This window comes from Scardinius erythrophthalmus (genome assembly GCF_964197995.2).
Source record: "Scardinius erythrophthalmus genome assembly, chromosome: 22".
NCBI lineage: Eukaryota > Metazoa > Chordata > Actinopteri > Cypriniformes > Leuciscidae > Scardinius > Scardinius erythrophthalmus.
In genome coordinates this window covers 17,615,131-17,635,764 of record NC_138242.1, presented here as the reverse complement: position 1 = coordinate 17,635,764, position 20,634 = coordinate 17,615,131, and the positions used below count along the sequence as shown (strand labels likewise).

Below are 20,634 nucleotides of genomic sequence, written 5' to 3'. Positions count from 1 at the left end.
AAATGTTGCAATAACAGAATTCTTTATTTACAATTCAATTTGATTCAACATCAAATAGCATCAGCAAAGCCATATTAGTTGACAACTTGCATAACTGTATTTAAATTTCTCTCGGTATATCTAACTTTGCATAAAAGGCTCACACTAAGATTACACACATCGATGCGGATGAACAGAGATGTTTATGTGACCACAACTGGGAAATAAAATACATCTCAGGAGCGCAACACTGTAAGCTTTCTCCAAAAAGTCCTTATAAATTACATATTGCTTCGATTTCCCATTGCATCGTCTTCATTCTCACACATAACTGAGAGGGTAAAATCAGGACTGTACAAAATAATAAAACCCACAACTGATCACAAACAAAACATGGAAAATGAGCAATATTGAGACTGGAGGAGAGTGAGGGAGAGAAAGAGAGAGAGAGGGAGAGAGAGAGAGAGAGAGAGAGAGAGAGAGAGAGAGAGAGAGAGAGAGAGAGAGAGAGTTCTGTACGTATCCATTGATGAACTGGGTCGATCCTGTCAATGATTCGCTATACAAATATAATACAGACAACTTTTGTAATATACAAGACGGTAAAACAGATCTAAGGCAATATGCTAAGTTATAGCATTTCAAGGTTGTTGCATTTAGCTCTAAGAAATTGGCAGACTATACAAAACACTTTTAAAGTCTCAGAAAAACAAAATCAAAAGGTATAAGGTAAAGACAAATCATTTTAGGAAATTCAATAGCCGTTACAACTCCATTGATTTATTTCTTTATTTGAGGACAAATGGCTCTTTTGAACTAGCACTGATAAAAAGTCTAGAAAACTCTGCACCACCTTCACATCATGGCTTATATTTATTTCAAAATCTTGACAATCTTTGGACTTTGCAGAGGGTAGTGGTACATGTGCGACCTCAAAACTGGCTTTTCTCCAATATGATAGTAGTATAGATGCGTATGGATGTCAATCCTTGTTCAAGGCATCCAACATTCATCGAAATTGTGATCAAAAAAGCTTGGAATAAATAAGTACTCGTTTTAGTCGACAAATGCTAGCGGGTTTATTGAAATCGATTATATCCCACCTGAGAATGCAGGTGTTTCTCAAAGGATACAGAACATTTTGAATGGTGGCCAGAGTGACGCTTCACCCCAAACAATGTGAAATCAAACTTGTATTTACAGTGTTTAAAAGGAAAAGCTAAAGCTATACCAAAACACCAGGTATATTCGTACACAACCACGGCACCTTCAGCGAATAATGACAGAGCTGGTCGTCGCAAACTTTAGTTGCTGCTGGTACATACAGTATACTTAAAAACATGTAGGCCTAGTACTTTTTTTTTTAAACACACCAGCTTAAACACAGATGACATGGCGATATTTTCAGCGAAAGCTAAAGGCTGACAATCTAACCCCGATACAACCTGTGTGCAGACATGAGACGAAAACAAAAAGAAAGTGGCATGTTTAAGTCTACCGATCAATTCAAAGTCGAGGAAATTTGGCTTAGTCCTCAGATAGGCTAGAAAACAAAGACTGTATTGCGAACATTACAGCGATAAGAGTTTACGTGTTTGTAGTGACCAAATCGGAACCGTTGATGTTTTCAAGATGGCGAACAATGTGTGAATGTAGGAATAGCCACGTAAAACACAAATGCTGCTTCATTTATTCTTTTTTTTTTTTTGGCTACACCAGAACTAAAACCTGATTTTCACTGAGAAACAAGTAGATTTGGACATCTCGTTTGTTTTAGGTTTTTTTTTTCCTCAAAATAGAAAGCACGATAAAAAAATCTGTTTTTAATACTGAGTTTAAACCGGGGAGCAAAAATGTGTCTCCTGAAAAGTCCTGTACAAAAATTACAAAACAAAGCAAAAGAAAACCTCAAGTAATATTTATTGCTTGTTGTCTTTTCTTACACACACCGGATTCTGCTTGTACCTATAGCATCTGGCATGAAGCACGTCACTCCACACAACAAAGAAAGCAGGCTTCAGTGTTGAGTTTATGGCTGTGTTGGGTTCCTCCGGTGGGGCTCCCGGCTAAAGGCTTAGAAGCAAGCGAGTATCTGTACACTGTACACACAGCACCCTCCCAGACCCCCACCCAGGAAAGAAGAGCCACCAGACCCCAGCTCCCCCTTCCTCAGTACCACAGGAATCAGCATATCCGCATCTTCCCGCCAAACGAACATGCTCGTGGTGAGAAACTCCGTCCTAGTTCCAGAAACAGTTAAGACTGGAATTTGAGGGGAGGAAGGGGAAATATACTGGGGGGAAAAATTAAATATAATACGAAACAGATTCCCCCCCACCCCCCAGAATTGGTATTTACAATCTACCAGCATTTCATTTGACTAACCACGACAAAATCACCTTCTCTCTGAAACTACTGGACCAATGAAAACAAAATCCATGTTGAACTTTATCTTATGCTGAGGCATTTCGTATGCACTCTCAGTGATTTTTCTCTTTCTAACTGATGGTTTATAAAGAAATCTACACTGTTATTAAAAAACAAACTATACATTAGAATAAAACTTAATTTAATACACAATAAACCTCTTGACTAAATCAAGCTAATTTTACAAACCATCATCTGGATTCTCATAATCTATATAGATGCCGTTTCAACATCATTCTATCTTTATTTGCACTCTGAAACAAAACAATAAAGAAAACAAAAAGGCAAAGTGGCTGAATTTTGAGCGTGCATTTCAAATGCAGTATTCTTGCCTGTTTTTGGAACGTCAGATTGGAAAGGAGTCAGAGAGAAAGATGGATGGGCAATAGAATGTCTTCTTAAGAAGAGCCTGAAGTCCAGAGGAAGAAACGAGAAGACGGAGAAAAAGAGAGGGAGGAATACATTCATGGGAGACGAGGATTCCGATGCCACTGACAGGGGAGACCTAAGTCACACTACGGTGAATGCAACGGAGCAGACTGACGGAAAGGGCTTACGGTGTAAGTACGAGACAGAAGGCCGTGCTCGACTGAGGGGGTGGGAGGGGGCTCTAGGTCCAGAAGATCAAAGTGTCAGTGTGTGTGTGTGTATGTGTGTGTGTGTGTGTGTGAGAGAGAGAGAAAGTGAGGGAGAGTGTCCGTCCCCTCCGAGCTCCAGTACCCCTGATGCATCCTCTAGAGATGTCCAGTAGGGGGCAGTAGACAGGCTCTCTAAAGACCCGTACGGCCCCGATAGCAGCTTAAATAGCACAGCATCACTCCAAACTCTCCTTGATCACGCTGCAGCAGAAAATCACTCATGAAACATCTTCATTAAACTCGGTTACTGCATTGTGATGTCGTCTGCCCCGTGTCAACAATACTTCTGCTGTGGAAAAGAGAGAGAGAGAGAAAAAAATGGGTCTTAGACTTGACAGTGAGCATTCATAAAATGAATTTGAAACGTACATTTTCACTGAAATCATGTATGAGCCAGTTTTATTTATACTAGAGCTCATATCATGCCATAGTTAACAATAATTAAGTTGTAAATAACTTAATTTGCCTTAATAGGTAATGGAGCGCTGCAGTGATGATGTATTTTTGTAGGCCAACCCGGAAGTTAGCATTACCCTGGTTCCCTCGACATAAACCCAATAGGATTTTTTGAATCAACAAAAGTTTCTGATACTTACACGATTTGCCCATCAATATAATTTTCACAAATGAACAAAATTTTATGAATTTTGAAGCCTAAATACAATCTCAAGAGATAAATCTTAGGCTGTAAACGAACTACACCACAGCCATTCGACTTCAACTTCACCACCATCAAGCTTCTGGCAACTCTCTTAGTCTTTATTAAGAGAAAAGACAGTTTTCCCTGAAAGTGTGAGTTAGAATAGTTCGTAATAGCGCGATTATGAACACAACAAGGCTGTGAAAGCGGAGGAGTGCATAGATGAGTTTACAATCTCTGCAGTCCCATTAAGCAACATGTTGACGACCTCCTTTTTCAAAACACGTAAAAGCTTTAAAAAAAAAAATCAAGAGTGAGGTATTACTGGTGTTTTTTTTTTTTTTGTCATAGAATAAAACATGAAAATATCTTGAGCTTGTGTTCACCACAGACATTATTTAAACCAAACCCCATTGAGAGCTAAAATGCTACCATGTTTCTGGGTTTAGGCCTATGAAAACATGTCATCCCTGCAGCACTCTATAGTGATGTCTGCAGTGCTAGAGTCAGGACTACATACGGCATGCATCATGCTATGAATAAATCATGTGAACTTCTGTTTTATTGTTTGCTGGGTTATTTAGTGGTGTTGTTGTGTATGCTGTAAGTTATGCGTCATGTGGTGTTCAATGCATATCTGTTCTTAAGTATGTGGTTGTTGTCACTGATCACATTAACATACACACTGATGACTCCCTAAAATCAGCTAATTTAATTTAACCTGTTGTCCTGATTTACATGCAAACCAATAACTTGGCAACTGCATTTATAAGACTTTATTAAAAAAATCTGGTTGTTCCCCAGCTTCGGCTGCACAGATGAGAACATGTTTTTATAATTTCTTGAGTGGAAAGAGTCTGAGTTTGCATGGATGTGCTTAAATCGCAGTAAGGACACTGTCCTGTTACATACCACACAGACCACAGAACGCAGGTTAAACTCACTCTCAAGTTGAACACAAAATAAGATATTTTGAAGAGTGTCAGTAATCATTTTGAGTCTGTATTGCTTTCCATACTATGGAAGTCAATGGGGCCCATCAACTGTTTGGTTAACTATATTCTTAAAAATATCTTCTTTTGTGTTCAGCAGAAGAAAAAAATTCATACAGGTTCGGAACAACTTGAGGGCGAGTAAATCGTGACAGAATTTTCATTTTTGGGTGAACTAACCCTTTTATTGTGGGCAAAACCAGGCAAAACACATTTAACACATTTAAATGACAACATGCATTATCAGCTTATTAATAACTATTTCCCTGCCATTGACATCATTTTCTCAGCTTTTTGTTATATGATTTTTTTTTTTTTTATTGCAAGTTCAGATATTCACACTACAAACTAGGCCATGAACGTTTTGTGAAATTAACCAAAAATGCTGATGGTGGCTGGCAACTTAAAAAAAAGAAAATAGGAAGTTCAGGAAGTTAAGTTGTAGCCTACTTGGCTTAAAGACGAGCATGTAAACGCATTCACTGTCAAAGTGTTTTTTTTTTAACGTATTTTACTCATTACGTTTATTCTAAGAAAAATATGAATTTTCTAAATAAGACCACTGTCTGTTGCACGTTGCAACCACACAAATAGCTTCACAATCCAGTGGATTGTGCCACAAAACCTGACTTGGTGGGAAGCGCATTCAATTCACAATAATCATATTAGAGTCATTTAGGGTCCAATTCTCACTATTAACTAGTTGCTTATTAGCATGTAGGATAGGATATTGGCTGTTATTAGTACCTTTAAAGCACATATTAATGACTTATTCTGCATAACCATATTCTACATCCCTTAATCCTACCAAATACCTAAACTTAACAACTACCTTACTATAAATAAGCTGTAACTGGGAGTTTATTGAGGAAAAAAATCGTAGTTAATAGTTAGTTAAAAGTGACCCTAATCTAAAGTGTGTAACAATGGATACTCAGCAAAATATATGAGAATATGCTTATATGAGGGGGATGTTATATGGCAAAAGATACACTAGAATAAATCATGTCAGGTAAAGTACTTTTTAAAAGCTCTTGTAACCCAGTTTCATGTACCTCTCCTCACTAAAATGTGTTGTAATGCCAAACTTTGTGTTGCCATGAAGAGATAATTAAAGCTAAGAAACAGAGTGCAATAATTCATTAAACCTCCACTAATGGCAAAATGCTAAATTATTAAAAGACTGACTATACACACATCTTGGGAATAAATCAGCGGACTGAGATTTCAACGGCCTGTGGACTTATAACAACACCAAGTGCACACGATCAAACCCATGCAACTTGGTTAAATATTCATACTATTTAATGAAGCTTAAAAGCTGCAGGGGACTGTGTAAAGCATAAAAAAGAACTAGCGAGAGAGTGCATCACTTAAGTAAACATATTAAATAACTATTTTTGAAGAACAACATATTAAAGGATTCAATGGTTTGGGGTCAGTAAGACTGCATTACCTATTAAGGCTGCATTTATTTGATCAAAAATACAGTAAAAAGTTATACTGTGAAATATTACAATTTAAAATCACTATTTTCTATTTTAACATTTCTTATAATCGATTTAGCTTAATATTTTTGTGGAAATTGATTTTTTTTTCAGGATTGTTTGATGAACAGAAAGGTTCAAATGAACAGGCTTTGTTTGAAATTGAAATCTTTACTAACATTATGAATGTCATGACTTTAGCTCAATTAAATGCATCTTTGCTGAATAAAAGTATTAATGTATTTTTAAAAACAAATCTTACTGATCCCAAACTTTTGAACAATATTGTATATATGTGACCCTGGACAAACCCAGTCACATGGGTACATTTTTTTAAATTGAGATGTATACATCATATGGAAGCTGAATAAATAAGCTTTCCATTGATGTATTGTTTGTTAGGATAGGACAATATTTGGCCGAAATACAATTATTTGAAAATCTGGAATCTGAGGGTGCAAAAAAATAAAAACATTGAGAAAATCGTCTTTAAAGTTGTCATTTATGTTCGCGATTGTGCTGCATTCACTCACAAAAATAAATGTTTTATATATTTACGGTAGGAAATGTACAAAATATCTTCATGGAACATGATCTTTACTTAATATCCTAATGATTTTTGGCGATAATTTTGACCCATAAAATGTATTGTTGGCCATTGCCACAAATATAACCATCACTGGTTTTGTGATCCAGGGTCACATATTTGTATACTGTATATAAAACATGTATACACAGTAAGTTAGCTTTTAATTATATGATTAAACCACGATAATGTTGATACTGTTACTGACGATATAATCTGATGCTAAGTTCTGGGAGTGCAGGAATGTGTGGTCAAACTCTAGCTGACTTATAGACGTCATGTCTGATATTTAGCACTCAAAGTCCGACATGTCTGCATATATGATCTCTTTATCCACCTCAAACGGGCACTAATTGCCAGCGACTAATCACATCACTGTTCTATTACGTCTAGTTCGGCATCATCCCTCTCATCTGCAAAATTACCCAGGATAATTAGAGTAAATTATTAACGAGCTAGTTGCAGAGTCAACTACGCTATTTGGTGACCTCAGACACTTAAAGTCTGACCTTTTATGTCTAATGGTTTGAGTAAATAAATGCATCCAATAAATCTACGGTGTAACGCTTTTACTAAACTCTTGGCTGGAACATTGAGGAGTTTAAATGGGCTTCATTAGCAATGAAAAGTTTGAGAGTTTGACGAGCACTGCAAAGTAGTTTCACTCTGAAGATGGGTTTTAAAAGTAGCTTGAGCTTTCAAAGCATCTAGTTCAGGTGATTGTTGGGAACAGTGGAGCTTGAACGGGTTCCCAAAAGACAATACACATTCACACGTTTCATAGATGGTGTCGCATCATGACTGTATGCGTCTAACCTGTTCAGGGCCCATGTTGGCCATGCTGCCCCCAGGTCCAGAGTTCATTGAGCTCATCATCTGGTTGCCCATTTGGCCCATGTTGCTCGAGTTGGCGGCCATGGGCACGTTGAGGTTCATGCCGTTACCGTTGTACATGTTGTTATTGGCCTGCTGGCCAAACTGAGGTGGCGACTGCTGAGTGAACATACTGTGGAGGGAAGCACATAAAGGTTTAAGACTCTTTAGGTGGTCAAATGTTTCCTAACTAATTCTCTTCCTAAGACAACAAGTTTTTATTTTTAATAACTGAAAATTTCTTTGCTCACCAGAGCTGCATTCATTTGTTCAAAAATATAGTTAAAAACAGTAATAGCTTGAAATATTATTACAATTTAAATGAACTGTTTTCTATTTTAGTATTTTTTTTTTAAATGTAAAGTTTTAGCAAGGCATCATTACTCCAGTCTTCAGAAATTATTCTAATATGCTGATTTGCTGCTTAATAAACATTTCTCATTATTATCAATGTTGAAAACAGTTGTGCTGCTTAATATTTTTGTGGAAACCATGAGGATTCTTTGATGACTAGAACGTTCAAAGAACGGCATTTATATGAAATGAAAATATTCTTTAACATTTTAAATGCATTTACAGATGGTCACTTTTGATCAATTGAATGCGTTTTTGCTGAATAATGTATTTTTAAAAATTGCAATTAATAAAAAAAAAAAACGTACTTTTGATTGGTAGTGTTTACATTGTATATAAAAATCTATAAATATGTATTTAAAAGCATACAGCTATCACAAATATGTCAACATACTTTACTAGCAAAAGGGTTAAACTGAAAACCTGGTGCTTATTTTGTGTGAAAGCGAGTGAATGTCATGTGATAAAGCTGCACCTGTTGGCATTCATGTTGCCCTGTGTCCAGCCATTCATGTCAGGGGAGGACTGGAAAGAAGTGTTGCCCTGGGCCTGTTGCATCATGGGACTTTGGGCGTGGCCCATCCTGGGAGACATGAGGGGGCTCTGAGGGGTGGCGGCACCACCGAACCCGCCATCCGACTGCTGACTCATACCTGACACACACACACACACACACACAGATGTGAGGAGACGAACCTCGGCTTGAAATAAACAATCAAAGAATCAAACACAAATTACAGAATTATCACTGTACAGCACTTCATCACATCATATTCACTCTCTCGCACTCTGACAGCATTCACATTTAGCACCCAGAAATTAATTAATGATTAAAAATATTCACAAATCAAAATCTAAACATACACAAACACACTCACAGACACACACTAGTCACCAATTCAAATCATTCGTTTAACAAACTAATTAGCTGATCATCATTTTTTAGAAATGTCAAAGCAGAAATCATATTGAGAAGTGTTTCAGGCCATCTCCATAATCAAAAGTGAGGAACTTGCGTCCCGTATTTAACTAGAAGGGTTTAGAGGTGTTATAAGCAGGCAGTGAGGTAGAGTTACACATGCAGGTTAGTGTTGGTGGCTGAGATAGCCAGAGAAAAGAGGGGTGGGTGGGTAATGGGTGGGATTGGGGGGTGGGGTCTGGGTCACCGCATAATTGGTTTAAAAATCAACTGCTCCGCCTCCACTGATCACCATCAGCCAATTAGTCTATGCAGGACAGACACTGACACATATGACACAGCACAGGCATAGACACGGCCACAATTATCAACAGTTTGACACAACACAAGCTTGTGCGTAACGATACACTGACTCTGAGCTCATGTGTTACCTAAAGATCTACGGTGGCAAAGCTGGATATTCTTTAGTCTGGATCTGTTGAATTCTGCCGATTACCACAGAATCATTTCAACTCATTCTTCAGTTTGTAAAAAAGAATGCAAAATGCAGTTCATCAAATTCCAATGGAAGCCTAACAGGGTCATTGAGCAGGTGACAGTTTAAAATATGCAAATTATCACACTAAACTGAGCGGCAAATCATAATAATATTCTGTGGTAATAGACAGCACGCTGCCCATAGATATTAAGTCCTAAATGAGCATATTCCTGTAATATATTCTGATTACATGCATTTAATTTCATGTGGGGGAAACATTCAAGTGACTCTTCTGCCCTCTAGTGCCACCTTCTGCTGTAACCATTATGATGTTTCAAGGGCACTACATAAATAAAAAGACTTAATTAATACTACTTAACCAGCATAAAGTGCTAAATAAGCTATTACCTTACAGTACTTGACTGAACAACTACAAAGAGATATTTAAAAGGCCAAATATTCCCTGAAACAGCTCAATTCAGATTATTAATAAGAACATACGTAATGTTACTAGACAATTGAATTTTGGTCTTTAGTTTTATGGCGGCATCTAATCTCATAATACAGTACATAATATAGTCCTGCTGTAAAAAAATACTGCCTTACATTTTTAAGTACAATCAATTTGGCTATTTAAGTCATTTCAACTTAAATTACATTAAACTGACTAAAAAATGTGTTGAATCTTGTATAACTTACAAAAAAAAGTAGAAAATTGCTTAACTTATTTTGATGAGTTAAAGTAATGTAAAAATATGTGTTATAACTTATTGAAATATAATTTTTACAGTGTTCAAATCTCTTCAAATTATTCATTTAAAACCTAAATTTAAATACGGTCATTATTTACTTGCCCTCATGTCATTCCAAAACCTGAATGACTATCTTCCAGTGCTATTTTAGTATTATTTATATACTATTATAGTATTTATTAATATTTTGAATTTAACTGTATTCTTCATTTTAATATTAGTATACATTTTAGTAATTTTGTTAATGTTTTTATCATTTTTTTATATTTTTTATTTCAGTATTATTAGTTTTAGAACTTTATCTATTTCAGTTAATTGCAGAGGCAACATTTCTAATATTTAATATTGGATCTAATATTTCTATTTTATTCGATTTCAGCTTAATTTCAATTACCAAAAACAATTTTTAATAGTTTTAGTTAACAATAACAACTTTTTTTCCCCTCCATGGAACACAAAATGTGAATTTTTTAAGAATATCCTGGCTACTGAATAAAATACATGAACCACTTATGTTTTTTTGTTGTAATTTTGGAGTCTAGTCTTTATTCAAACAAGCTGGTTAGGAAATTAAAAAGTCACCTTTTGTGCTCCACAGAAGACAAAAAGTCAAAGTGTTTGGAGCAACACGAGGGTGAGTAAATGATGTGATCATCTCTGCATTTATATCTTTTAGAATATTAAGATCGGATATCTCTATAGTTGCTGGAATAGTATTTTTACACAGCTGACCTGCATCAGAACTATTGTGTTTCTAATTAAACCACGTTGACTGGCCCCTATTTTTCACCGTACGCTCCGATCACACGAGTTAAGCCTGTAGCGCTGCTGGTCGCAGGTGTTTGTGCGTGTGTGTGGAAGCGCATGACACACAGACAGAGAGAAAGGGCAGGCAGTACCTGAGCTGGGGAACTGAAAGGCACTGTGCTGCATTTGAGGGCTCATAACAGCCCCAAACTGTCCGCTCAGACTGCCCAGCATCCCCTGGTTAGCTAGACTCATCTGAGAGCCATGCATGGCGCTGTGGGAGAGGAGCTGGGGGGCGGGGAGGTTGGGAGAACTGGGGGAGAAAGGGCTGGTGGAGGGGGGCGGCGAGGCCAGTCCTGTACCGTAGTTGGGCGGATAGGGGAACTGCTGGGGGTTGGCCTGGGGGATCCGCGGGTTGCTCATGGTTCCGGGCATGCCTGCGGCGGCCATGTTGGGCGGCAGGTTGAGACCCTGGGCTCGCATGACCATGCTGCGCTGCTGCTGCTGCTGCTGCTGTTGTTGCTGCTGCTGCTGTCGCTGTTGGTCCAGCTGACGCTGACGCAAGTGATTACTCAGCATCTCTCTCTGCCGCTGGGCCAGCATCTGAGCGTTGATTGTCCCCTGGAAGACAGAGACGGTTCTGCGTGTTATTTAGGCAAGCTCGACATCTGCGCACCAGAGAGCATGCAGGAACTGAACGGGCATACCTGATTTGGAACGTTGGGTCTTAGAGGTAGGTTCATATTCGACACTCCAGTCATCTGATTCATCATAGGCTGACGATTCTGGGAGAGACACAAACGCATGATGGCGCAGTTTAGAGTTATTTCAAAAGAAGCTTCACTGTAATAATTACTATTCAATACTCAAGCAATTCTCTTATACTACATTTAAGCAACTGTTCTGTATGATACTGATACACATCAGCTTGACAAACAAGAATTTGATCACAAATAAAAGGCATTCCACACACAATAAGACAAGATTTTTTGTTCATTTTTGCTCTGTCATCAAAAGTTTCGTTATGACCCATAAAATTGGAATTCTATGTAGCATTCAAAGTGGAGTGATACAAACCACAAAACATTCTAGGGCTGTAATACAAAATAGCATCAGTCTTGGAATGCCACTGTTGTGCAAATATTATAGAAAGAAAAAAATGGTAAGATTATTTAAAAAAAATATTATTATTTTTTTAAATCAAATCAAATTATATTTTAAATAATAATGATCACATTATATATATATAATTACTGCTTGTAGCTTCAAATTATCAGACACCATGCAGTTATGAGTGATGACCCCTAAATAAACCCAAATGAGGTCAAGGAACAATTCCAGAAATGTCCAGCAGGGGGCAGCTAACCACAGACGGTACTGATTTACATTAAATAATAGTTTTAGCTTTTGTGTGTGTGTGTGTAAAGATAGACAAAGATTATGCATTAAGTCTTTGGATTAACAAAGCTAAGTGTCACCAATTAACTAACTGTAAAAAAACGAAAACAGAACAGGGAAAGCTTTCCATTGTGTTGTTTATCCACTCGAAAGTGTTTTGTTAAAGGCATAGTTCACCTAAAAATAAAAGAAGCTAATTTTAAGAAATGTCAAGTTAATGATTACCAAAGCTGTTTGGTTACCAACATGCTGCAAAACATGTGTTCCACAAATAAAAGAAAGTAATTCGGGTTTGGAACAACATGAAGGTGAGTAAATTATGACAGAATTGTAACTTTTTGGGTGAAAGAAAGCAACTAAATAATATAAACAAGAAATAAAAATATAACCACTTTTATTCTACTTTAATCCCGCTGTGGGCTTTCTTCTTGTGTTTGGGAGTATAAACTATACCTGCTGTGCTTGTAGCCTGTGTTGAAGCTGCAGTCTGAGTGTATTGGGTTGGTTAGGGACGACCCCGGTGGGCCTGAGTCCTGGTCTGGCCGGCACACGGAGCATGGGGTATCCCGGTCTCTGTCCCATCTGTCCCGTCATGCCGTGAAAGTTGGGGTCCTGCATGGGTGTGTATCCGCCCTGCTGCATGTGGGCCTGGGACGCAGCGTACTGCTGCTGGCTGTACATGGGTGGCTTCTGATCCATCATCATACCCGGGTCCTGACCGGAGAACTGATCCTGCTCCACCGGCTGGGCCTGAACACAAGGATGAGGATACAGTTACACTTTAACAAGCAATAATACACGTTATTTACTGTAAGCCTCGAGTATGTGCAATATTAATAACTGGTACACATAAATCAGATGGTTCTGGATTTTATAGTGATGCATAGAATATGCATATGAGCAACTGAAAATATCTGGCCAAAAAATAATCATGTCTCATGTAATCGCGTCAGTGTTTCAACTGCGGAAAGACATCAATAAAAAAGCATGTTAATGTCACATAACATTATATTTACCTCAAGAAAGCCCATTCAATGTCCACAACTGGTGGGTTAGCTACAAAAAATAACTCTAGAGAGGACAATATTGCTAAATATATGTGCTATTCTTAATATTTCTACTTCATTATTTAACATATGTTAGAATAAAACTGTCATGATAACATGTTTTTACTACAGCTAGAGTTTAAAAGTTTATATTATAAACTCTACAGATTGGAGTAGAAACATTTTTTTACTTATGAGCAATTTAAATGTTTATATATAGTACAAGATCTAAGTGTTGATTATTTAATAAATGTGATAAATCTTTGATTATTGAAAACAAAAGGTGTGTCAGAAGTGGAGATAATAGTTCTATTTTGAGTAAAATAAAAAATATATATTTTGTCAATAGTAACATGACGGATAATTATTATGAAAGGAAAGGAAACACGGTCACTATTGAGCTCATGCAAATTTTAGAATAAACTTTATTTTTGTCTAATTGTAAACTTTATATCTGTGTATCACTAGGTATAGTGAAAGATAGTCAATACATTGAAAGAAAAAAGGGACTGGGTTGTAAAAGAAAAATGCACTACCTGTCCCACTAATGCCGGGATACCGAGTGCACGGTCGATCTCCTCTAGACCATCAAAATCTTTGAGGACCGTGTAGAGCTGGCTGAGGAGAGCGCCCTCATCGGCCGGACCCTCAGACGGAGGAGGACACAGCACATCCTCCTGAGAACTGCTGTATATGGAGCTGACAGACAAGAGACTGATTCAGTAATTGAGACATGAATGATGGGACATCCCATAATGGATTACATCTGAGTGCATTTGTCAAGCTATTTTGTTAAGGAAGTACAAAATCAACATGTCCACACAGCACACGCCTCCAATAAAGCAGACGGTCTAACAATAGTGACAATAATAAATGCTGTTTACCTGTTCTGGTTCCCAAATGGCACCGGCTCTATAGGCATCACACTGTCTGGCCATGGAGCCGTCTGATTGGGCGGTGCCTGTTGCTGGGGAAACTGGTGGCCAGCCATGCCCATGTCCATGTTTGACTGGGCTGAGGATAAACAGAAGATGATAAAACGTTTAAAACAGCAGAAAAAAAATCATTCAGACCTTTTTTTTCTTCTTCTGCAAATCGGTCTGAATAAGTAAAATGAGTCACTGAATAAAGCTTGTTAGGGTCAGATTAAGATGACACTTGTTCCTGTTCCACACTTCCTGTAAAGCTCAGAAATCTCTGCTATGTGCACATTTACCATTGGTCATCATCTGGGACTGAAGCATCTGTCTGGGTCCAGGCTGGCTGTTGGGTCTCATGGGCATGCCTGTGCCAGAGTTAGCCACCATGCGAGCGTGGAGCGCCCCCTGCGGGATTGGGTGCTGGCCGGCGGGAGCAGCTGTGGCGGGTGAGGTCGCGCTACCGACGGAACCAGGACCCTGTGCGCCCCAACCGTCCTGCTGCATCCCTACACGGGAAACGTTACTACCCATCACTCCTTTAAAAAAAAAACAAACAAACAGAGAAACAAAAGGGCTTTTAATTTGAAGTTTAATACAAATGTGTAATGCGACATTTGTTTTGATTGAAACTGAAAATTACACTAGCGTTCAAAAGTTTGTGGACAGTGCTTTTGAACGAAATTAACTTTTATTCAGCAAGGAAGCATAAAATTGATCAAAAGGTACAGTAAAGACTTTACACAGGATTACTCAAAAACGTATTAAAATAGTAATACTATTATGTATGACTGTTTTTACTGTATTTTTGATCAAATTAATGCAGCTTTGGTGAGCATAAGAGATCTTCAGTGTTTTCAAGTCCGAGGTTTTAACGGATAATATCCAAAGAAAAGGTAAAATGTTGATACCGGGTCTCTAATAAGAGTTACTTAGAGGACAAAATCTTTCAATAAATCTTAAGTTACTGTGGACTGTGTCAGTCTTCATTCCCAAACAAACATGTTTGTATGTTTTGTAAAGCCTGTCAGAGTTAGTGGGCCAGACCTAAACGAAGGGTCAACTGACAAAATAAATGAGATCTATAGGAAAAAATAATGGTCCATATAAAATATGGGTCACACTTTAGATTAGGATCCAAAGAAACTATTAACTATGACTTTTGCCTCAATAAACTCCTAATTACTGCTTATTTATAGTAAGGTAGTTGTTAAGTTTAGGTATTGGGTAGGATTAAGGGATGTAATCACGCAAAATAAGGTATTAATATGTGCTTTATAAGCACTAAATATCCTAGTAATATGCATGCTAATAAGCAACTAGTTAATAGTGAGAATTGGACCCTAAACTAAAGTGTTACCAATCTGTTATCATTTAATTCACAAAACTGTGAGATTTAAAAAGCGACCACCTGAAAATTGCATGAAGATACAGTATGATCAGAAAAGAAACCTTGCAATTCTTTCCAAACGTTATGAGTCATTATCTAGCCACTCACAGTCTCACCTTAGTTGCACATTCACATGCACGCGAATGCAACCCACCACACACAAACAAAACAGAGGGGTTCTTTTGATCTGACTCAACACTTTTGTGCCGTTATACACATTTGTCTTTCTCTTGGCTAACAGCATCACGCTTGACTGTTCATCAGTGATCACACTGAAACTTTGGTTTGCACATGGTCGAGGTGGCATTGGAACTTTCCTCTCTTAGTAGGCGTCGTGTGGGGGAAGCCCTGTGTTCTACAGACAAGCTTCATTTTGTCCCTTTTTTTTTTTTTTACTGCAGATTTAAAGTCATTTCAATGCTGCACTTTTGCCCCCAGCTAAACTCACCTGCATTAACCATGTTGGGCTGACCAGGCATGCCACTGTGGTTTCCCATCATGCCTTGCTGCTGCATGAGTGAGTAGGGGCTGTTGTTCCTCATCAGAGGGTATTGACCCTGAGCACCTTTAGCAGGCATATTCATTTCCAAAGACACGCTTCTGACCGGAGGAGCTCTGCCGGGATGACCTGGTCGCGGCGCACCGAAATCTATGAACACACACACAGCAAAACATCCAGTAAGAGGTCATGAAAAAAAAACAAAAAAACAATTTAGTTGAAGTCTGGTCTCAGAGAGTTTCTAGATAAGTTTAAGCGTCGCTTATGCTCACCATGTTTATTTGATCAAAAACGTAATTTATTCCTGTCATGTCAAAGCTGAATTTTGAGCATCATTACTTCAGTGTCACATGATCCTACAGAAATCATACTAATATGCTTATTTGGTGCTCAAGAAACATTTATTATGATGATCAAAGTTGAAAACAGTTTTTCAGCTTGATACTTTTGTGGAAACCATGATGCTCTTTTTTAGGATTATTTTATGAATAGAAAGTTCCAAAAACATTTATTTGTGTAGCATTAGCGGTCTTTGCCATTTCTGACATGTCTCAGTTGACAGAGTGAGTGAGAGTGATTATCCACGCAGCTGAAATCATGTGGATGAGAAACAAAAGACAAACTCATGTTCCACTCGTTTCGTCCAGTTTCGGTCAGCCTCTGGGCACACTTGAGTAGTTTCAGGGTGTTTTGCAAAAATTATGACATGTTTGTAAATGTAAAGCGCTCTGGGTTCACTTCTTTGTCACGTTCATTTATTTCAAATATTTTTGCAAATACATCAATTTTCCTCCTGCTGTCACCTTGTAAACAAGTGCAAATAAATCCAAGACTATTCAATGAAACTCCTTGTAAATACACAAATGCACATTCACACTTACTATCATGTGAAGTCTGAATAGGATTATGATGTCAGAGCTGGTTAAAGGTGACATACAGTTGTTCTAAAGGTAGTTGATTACATAACACAACATACACAAGGCTCAAACAAACCAAGTGCATTACATTGGTCTAATCTTCTTACATGAGAGTTCAAGAGGGTCAGAAGGTCACTGTGCTTAAATATGAGAGATAAGGCAATTATATGACTTTGTATACAAACAAGCACGCTTGGAAAGTTGTTCACATTCAATTTAGTCTTTTAAGGTGCCCCTATTATGCTTTTTTCCCCCGGATATTACCTTATATATAGTGTGTAATATAGCTGTTTGCAAATGTAAAAGGTCTAAAATTTTTTTTTCGTTTTTGTCTCCCAAAAGAAAGAACCGATTCAGACCTGACTGAAGCAAATAGTCAGTAATTCCAGTCTTACTTCCAGCACAAATCTATGTAGGTTTGTAACAAATTTGCATAATGGCAGCCTACGGTCTTCATTGGCTGCCTGCGAACAACATCTACTTTGACCCGTAGTAGTTGTAGCTGAGGACTGGACGAGTTTGGTTCATGTTGTCAACTCTGGAAAAGCAAATCCATTTTCCATGCACTTCCTAAGGACTGATATGGTAAAACCGACAGCTTTTACTGTTCATATCAATGTGTAGGCCAGAGGAGTAGCAGAGCATCTGTTTTCCACAAGCCGACGTGCAAACCGCCGCAAATTCAACTAAAAGCTCAGCGTCACATCCTGAAACTCAACACTTGTCTTCATTAAAAGTGGTGACACTAAATTATCTTAATACCAATGCTGATGAATAAAATGAAGCTCGTATCTTGCTTGCATTGATGTGAACTCGCATTAGCATGTGGCGCGGGAATTCAACATTCCATTTATATTTGTTTTGCGGAGACACAGTAATGTTGACAAGTATAAATGGAACAGTTTTAACAAAATGGACAGCTATCTGATCAGTAAACATGCATGAATGACCAGGTGAAAATAGCCCCATTGGAAATCTGTTCTTCAAGATCTACTTTAAAAACAAAAAAAAAAACTAAAGGATTTTGACAAATTTTATGGGAAATTTCCCATGGCCCTATTTCTCTGTTAGCCATTATGAATATTTAAAATATGTATGTAAATTTATACATATGGAGGGTTGTGGCACAGTTATTAACTCAGAAACGTAAAAAAATGGCACATAAAAATTGTGAGGAAGCCGCTGAATTTCAGATTTGGTAATGGGCGTTTTGTTTCCGACACACGCTGTAAGCTAGCCTGGGAAAACCCAGACAACTTCCGGCAAATTTAGATTTGCTCTGCAAGTAAGTCTGGCAAAGAGCTCATTCAAGTCCATTTCCCCATGCCGAGAAATCAAGGCACCAATCAGAAGCGTTGAGGCGGGCTTTACACATGACGATCGCTCTGATTGGTTTTAGGTCTAGCCTATCGCGCCCAGAGGCATTTGAGCGACGTCCACTCCGACGTCCGTTGGTGAAGCGCACCAACTTTTAAGTGCATTATTATATTCAAATTGCAAACACATGAGGACAGTCTCCATGAAAGACCCACTGGCAGATGAACGTGTTACTACATTTCTCTCCGAAACGGAAATTAGGAAATTAAATTAGATTTAATAGAGGATTTTAACTGTGACAAGATGATTGACAGGGCAGTTTACATGACGGGATGCACGCGACAGATCCGTCCGATAAAGATGACGAAGTAGTATGTCCCAAAGTTGCCTACTTTGTTGCTACACATTCAAAAGTAAATACATTTTCTTCACAAAAAGAGTACATATGGCGTAGTGTAACAGGCGAATTGGGACGCAGCATATGGCTTTACACATGACGATCTCTGATTGGTTTTAGGAGTTTTAGGTCTATCCAATTGTGCCCAGAGGCATTTGAGCGACGTCCGTTGGTGACGCCCCTTTGGAAATGAGTTATTAAAGGAGCTTTGCCAGACCATAACTCAGTTACTACTGAGAATGGTCTGGTTTTAACCAGGCTAGCTGTAAGCGGTAGACCAAACACAACAGACTGGGCCATCTGACCAATCAGAGAAGAGTCGGCTCTCAGAAAGGAGGGGTTTAGAGAAACCAAATCCTTTATCTAACCATCTCAGACAGAAGACCCCCAAAACAAATTGAGGAACCTTAAATATAGCATAATTAGGACACTTTAAGGGTTGGAACGCACTACACTTCTTTTGCCCTGATTTACAGTCTGGACAAGTCGAAAGTCAGAGCCAGTCTGCAGATTTGAGAAGACATTTCACAGAAAATGGCGTACTGTACGATGGACACCGTGCCCGCGGATTTCATCCAGTCGAAGGATATCAAGCATATTTGGTTATCGAGTTGATTTTGGAACACATTATTAAATTGTAAATAAAGATTAATGGAGTATGTTTTAAAAGAAAATAATACTTTCTATTTCAAAATGTCACATTAAATTCAATGTTACTTGTCATTTGTTTGCAATTAGTTGTGAAATTGACCATTTTTAAGTGAAAACTTTCTACACCATTTTTTTTTCAGTGTAGCAATTGTGTAATGTATGATGCTCAGTTTTTCCTCTGTAACCATTTAAAAAGTCGTCAAGTGCCTAGTGTATGAAAATCAGTCCAGATTTAAAAAGGAGTGTATATTCCATCCTAGATGAAAACTGTAGGAGAATGTGTGTGTTACTCACTCTGTTGGCCCACTGCCTGTAGTGCTCTCTGTTGCTGGGGACCCATGCTGGCTCCACCCTCTCCAGTCATCTGAAGGATGTCATTGATGATTGACTGCTTGTCCACGGCAGCAGGCAAAGACACCGGCCGGGAGTCCGAGAACAGGCCTGGCTGACTGTTCTGTAGATCATCCAGGATATCATCCAGCTCGCTCGACTGCAAACACACAAGGGAATTTCTCAAGCTTAGATTTCCCATTAGTCTCTGAAATCATGATGATACATATAAAAAAATATGTTTCTCAAGGTCAAGTTTTTTAGATGCATATATATATCTCCTTGTATATAACATATCAATGCACTTTATCATACATAATGACATTGTTTTACATGCATACTGTATAGTCACAAGGCTTGGTATCTTAAAGTCTCGTGGATTTAGACCTCAGTAGGGAAACGCTGGAGAGTTCGAAGTCTGCCTGCTAAAACACACCCCTCTCCCTCTCACATGTACACACACACAGGGCTGGAATCTAGGACACACTTCACATTGAGTTAAAGGAGGCTAGCTGAACACTACTCCATTTGCCATGGTTCGGTTACCATCTTTAAACCCTAGATTGCTTCTCCATCATAGCAAGATCTTCTAAATGCACGCAGGCAAACACACTCAACACGATCTGGAACGCAGCTTGACTTTAAATACATCATTGATTTGACTTCAAATCCTTTCATCTCCTTCATAAGCTTTTAAAAATATTTATTACCTTAGAAATCTAAATGCACACTTGGCTACACCGTCTATGTTGCATTTGAAATATCTGCCCTAATGCATTGCAACTTTTTTTGCTCTGGTTTTAAGTTTGCCAAACTCCAACTCAGCCTGTCGAGATAAAGAAACCTTCTTACAGCGGTGCATTTCAGATAAACAATGTCCACTTGAAGATTCAGAAATGT

The 20,634-nt window shown here is 38.2% G+C and overlaps 1 protein-coding gene across 5 annotated transcripts in view; it reads right to left on the bottom strand.

Annotated features, from left to right (window-relative positions):
- ncoa2 (nuclear receptor coactivator 2) overlaps positions 1-20,634 on the bottom strand; it is a 105,567-nt gene continuing 84,933 nt past the window's right edge. For 2 of the 5 annotated variants that reach the window (XM_081353245.1, XM_081353244.1), the window contains exons 12-22: positions 19,699-19,894; positions 16,072-16,272; positions 14,533-14,772; positions 14,201-14,330; positions 13,853-14,015; positions 12,724-13,020; positions 11,580-11,657; positions 11,025-11,493; positions 8,452-8,629; positions 7,566-7,755; positions 1-3,333 (exon numbers count right to left, since the gene is read on the bottom strand). In XM_081353245.1, coding sequence (XP_081209371.1) covers positions 3,319-3,333; positions 7,566-7,755; positions 8,452-8,629; positions 11,025-11,493; positions 11,580-11,657; positions 12,724-13,020; positions 13,853-14,015; positions 14,201-14,330; positions 14,533-14,772; positions 16,072-16,272; positions 19,699-19,894 — 2,157 coding nt within the window. In that variant the 3' untranslated portion in view covers positions 1-3,318. The remainder of the gene's footprint in view (positions 3,334-7,565; positions 7,756-8,451; positions 8,630-11,024; positions 11,494-11,579; positions 11,658-12,723; positions 13,021-13,852; positions 14,016-14,200; positions 14,331-14,532; positions 14,773-16,071; positions 16,273-19,698; positions 19,895-20,634) is intronic. The other 3 variants (XM_081353247.1, XM_081353248.1, XM_081353246.1) reach the window with 3 other exon arrangements.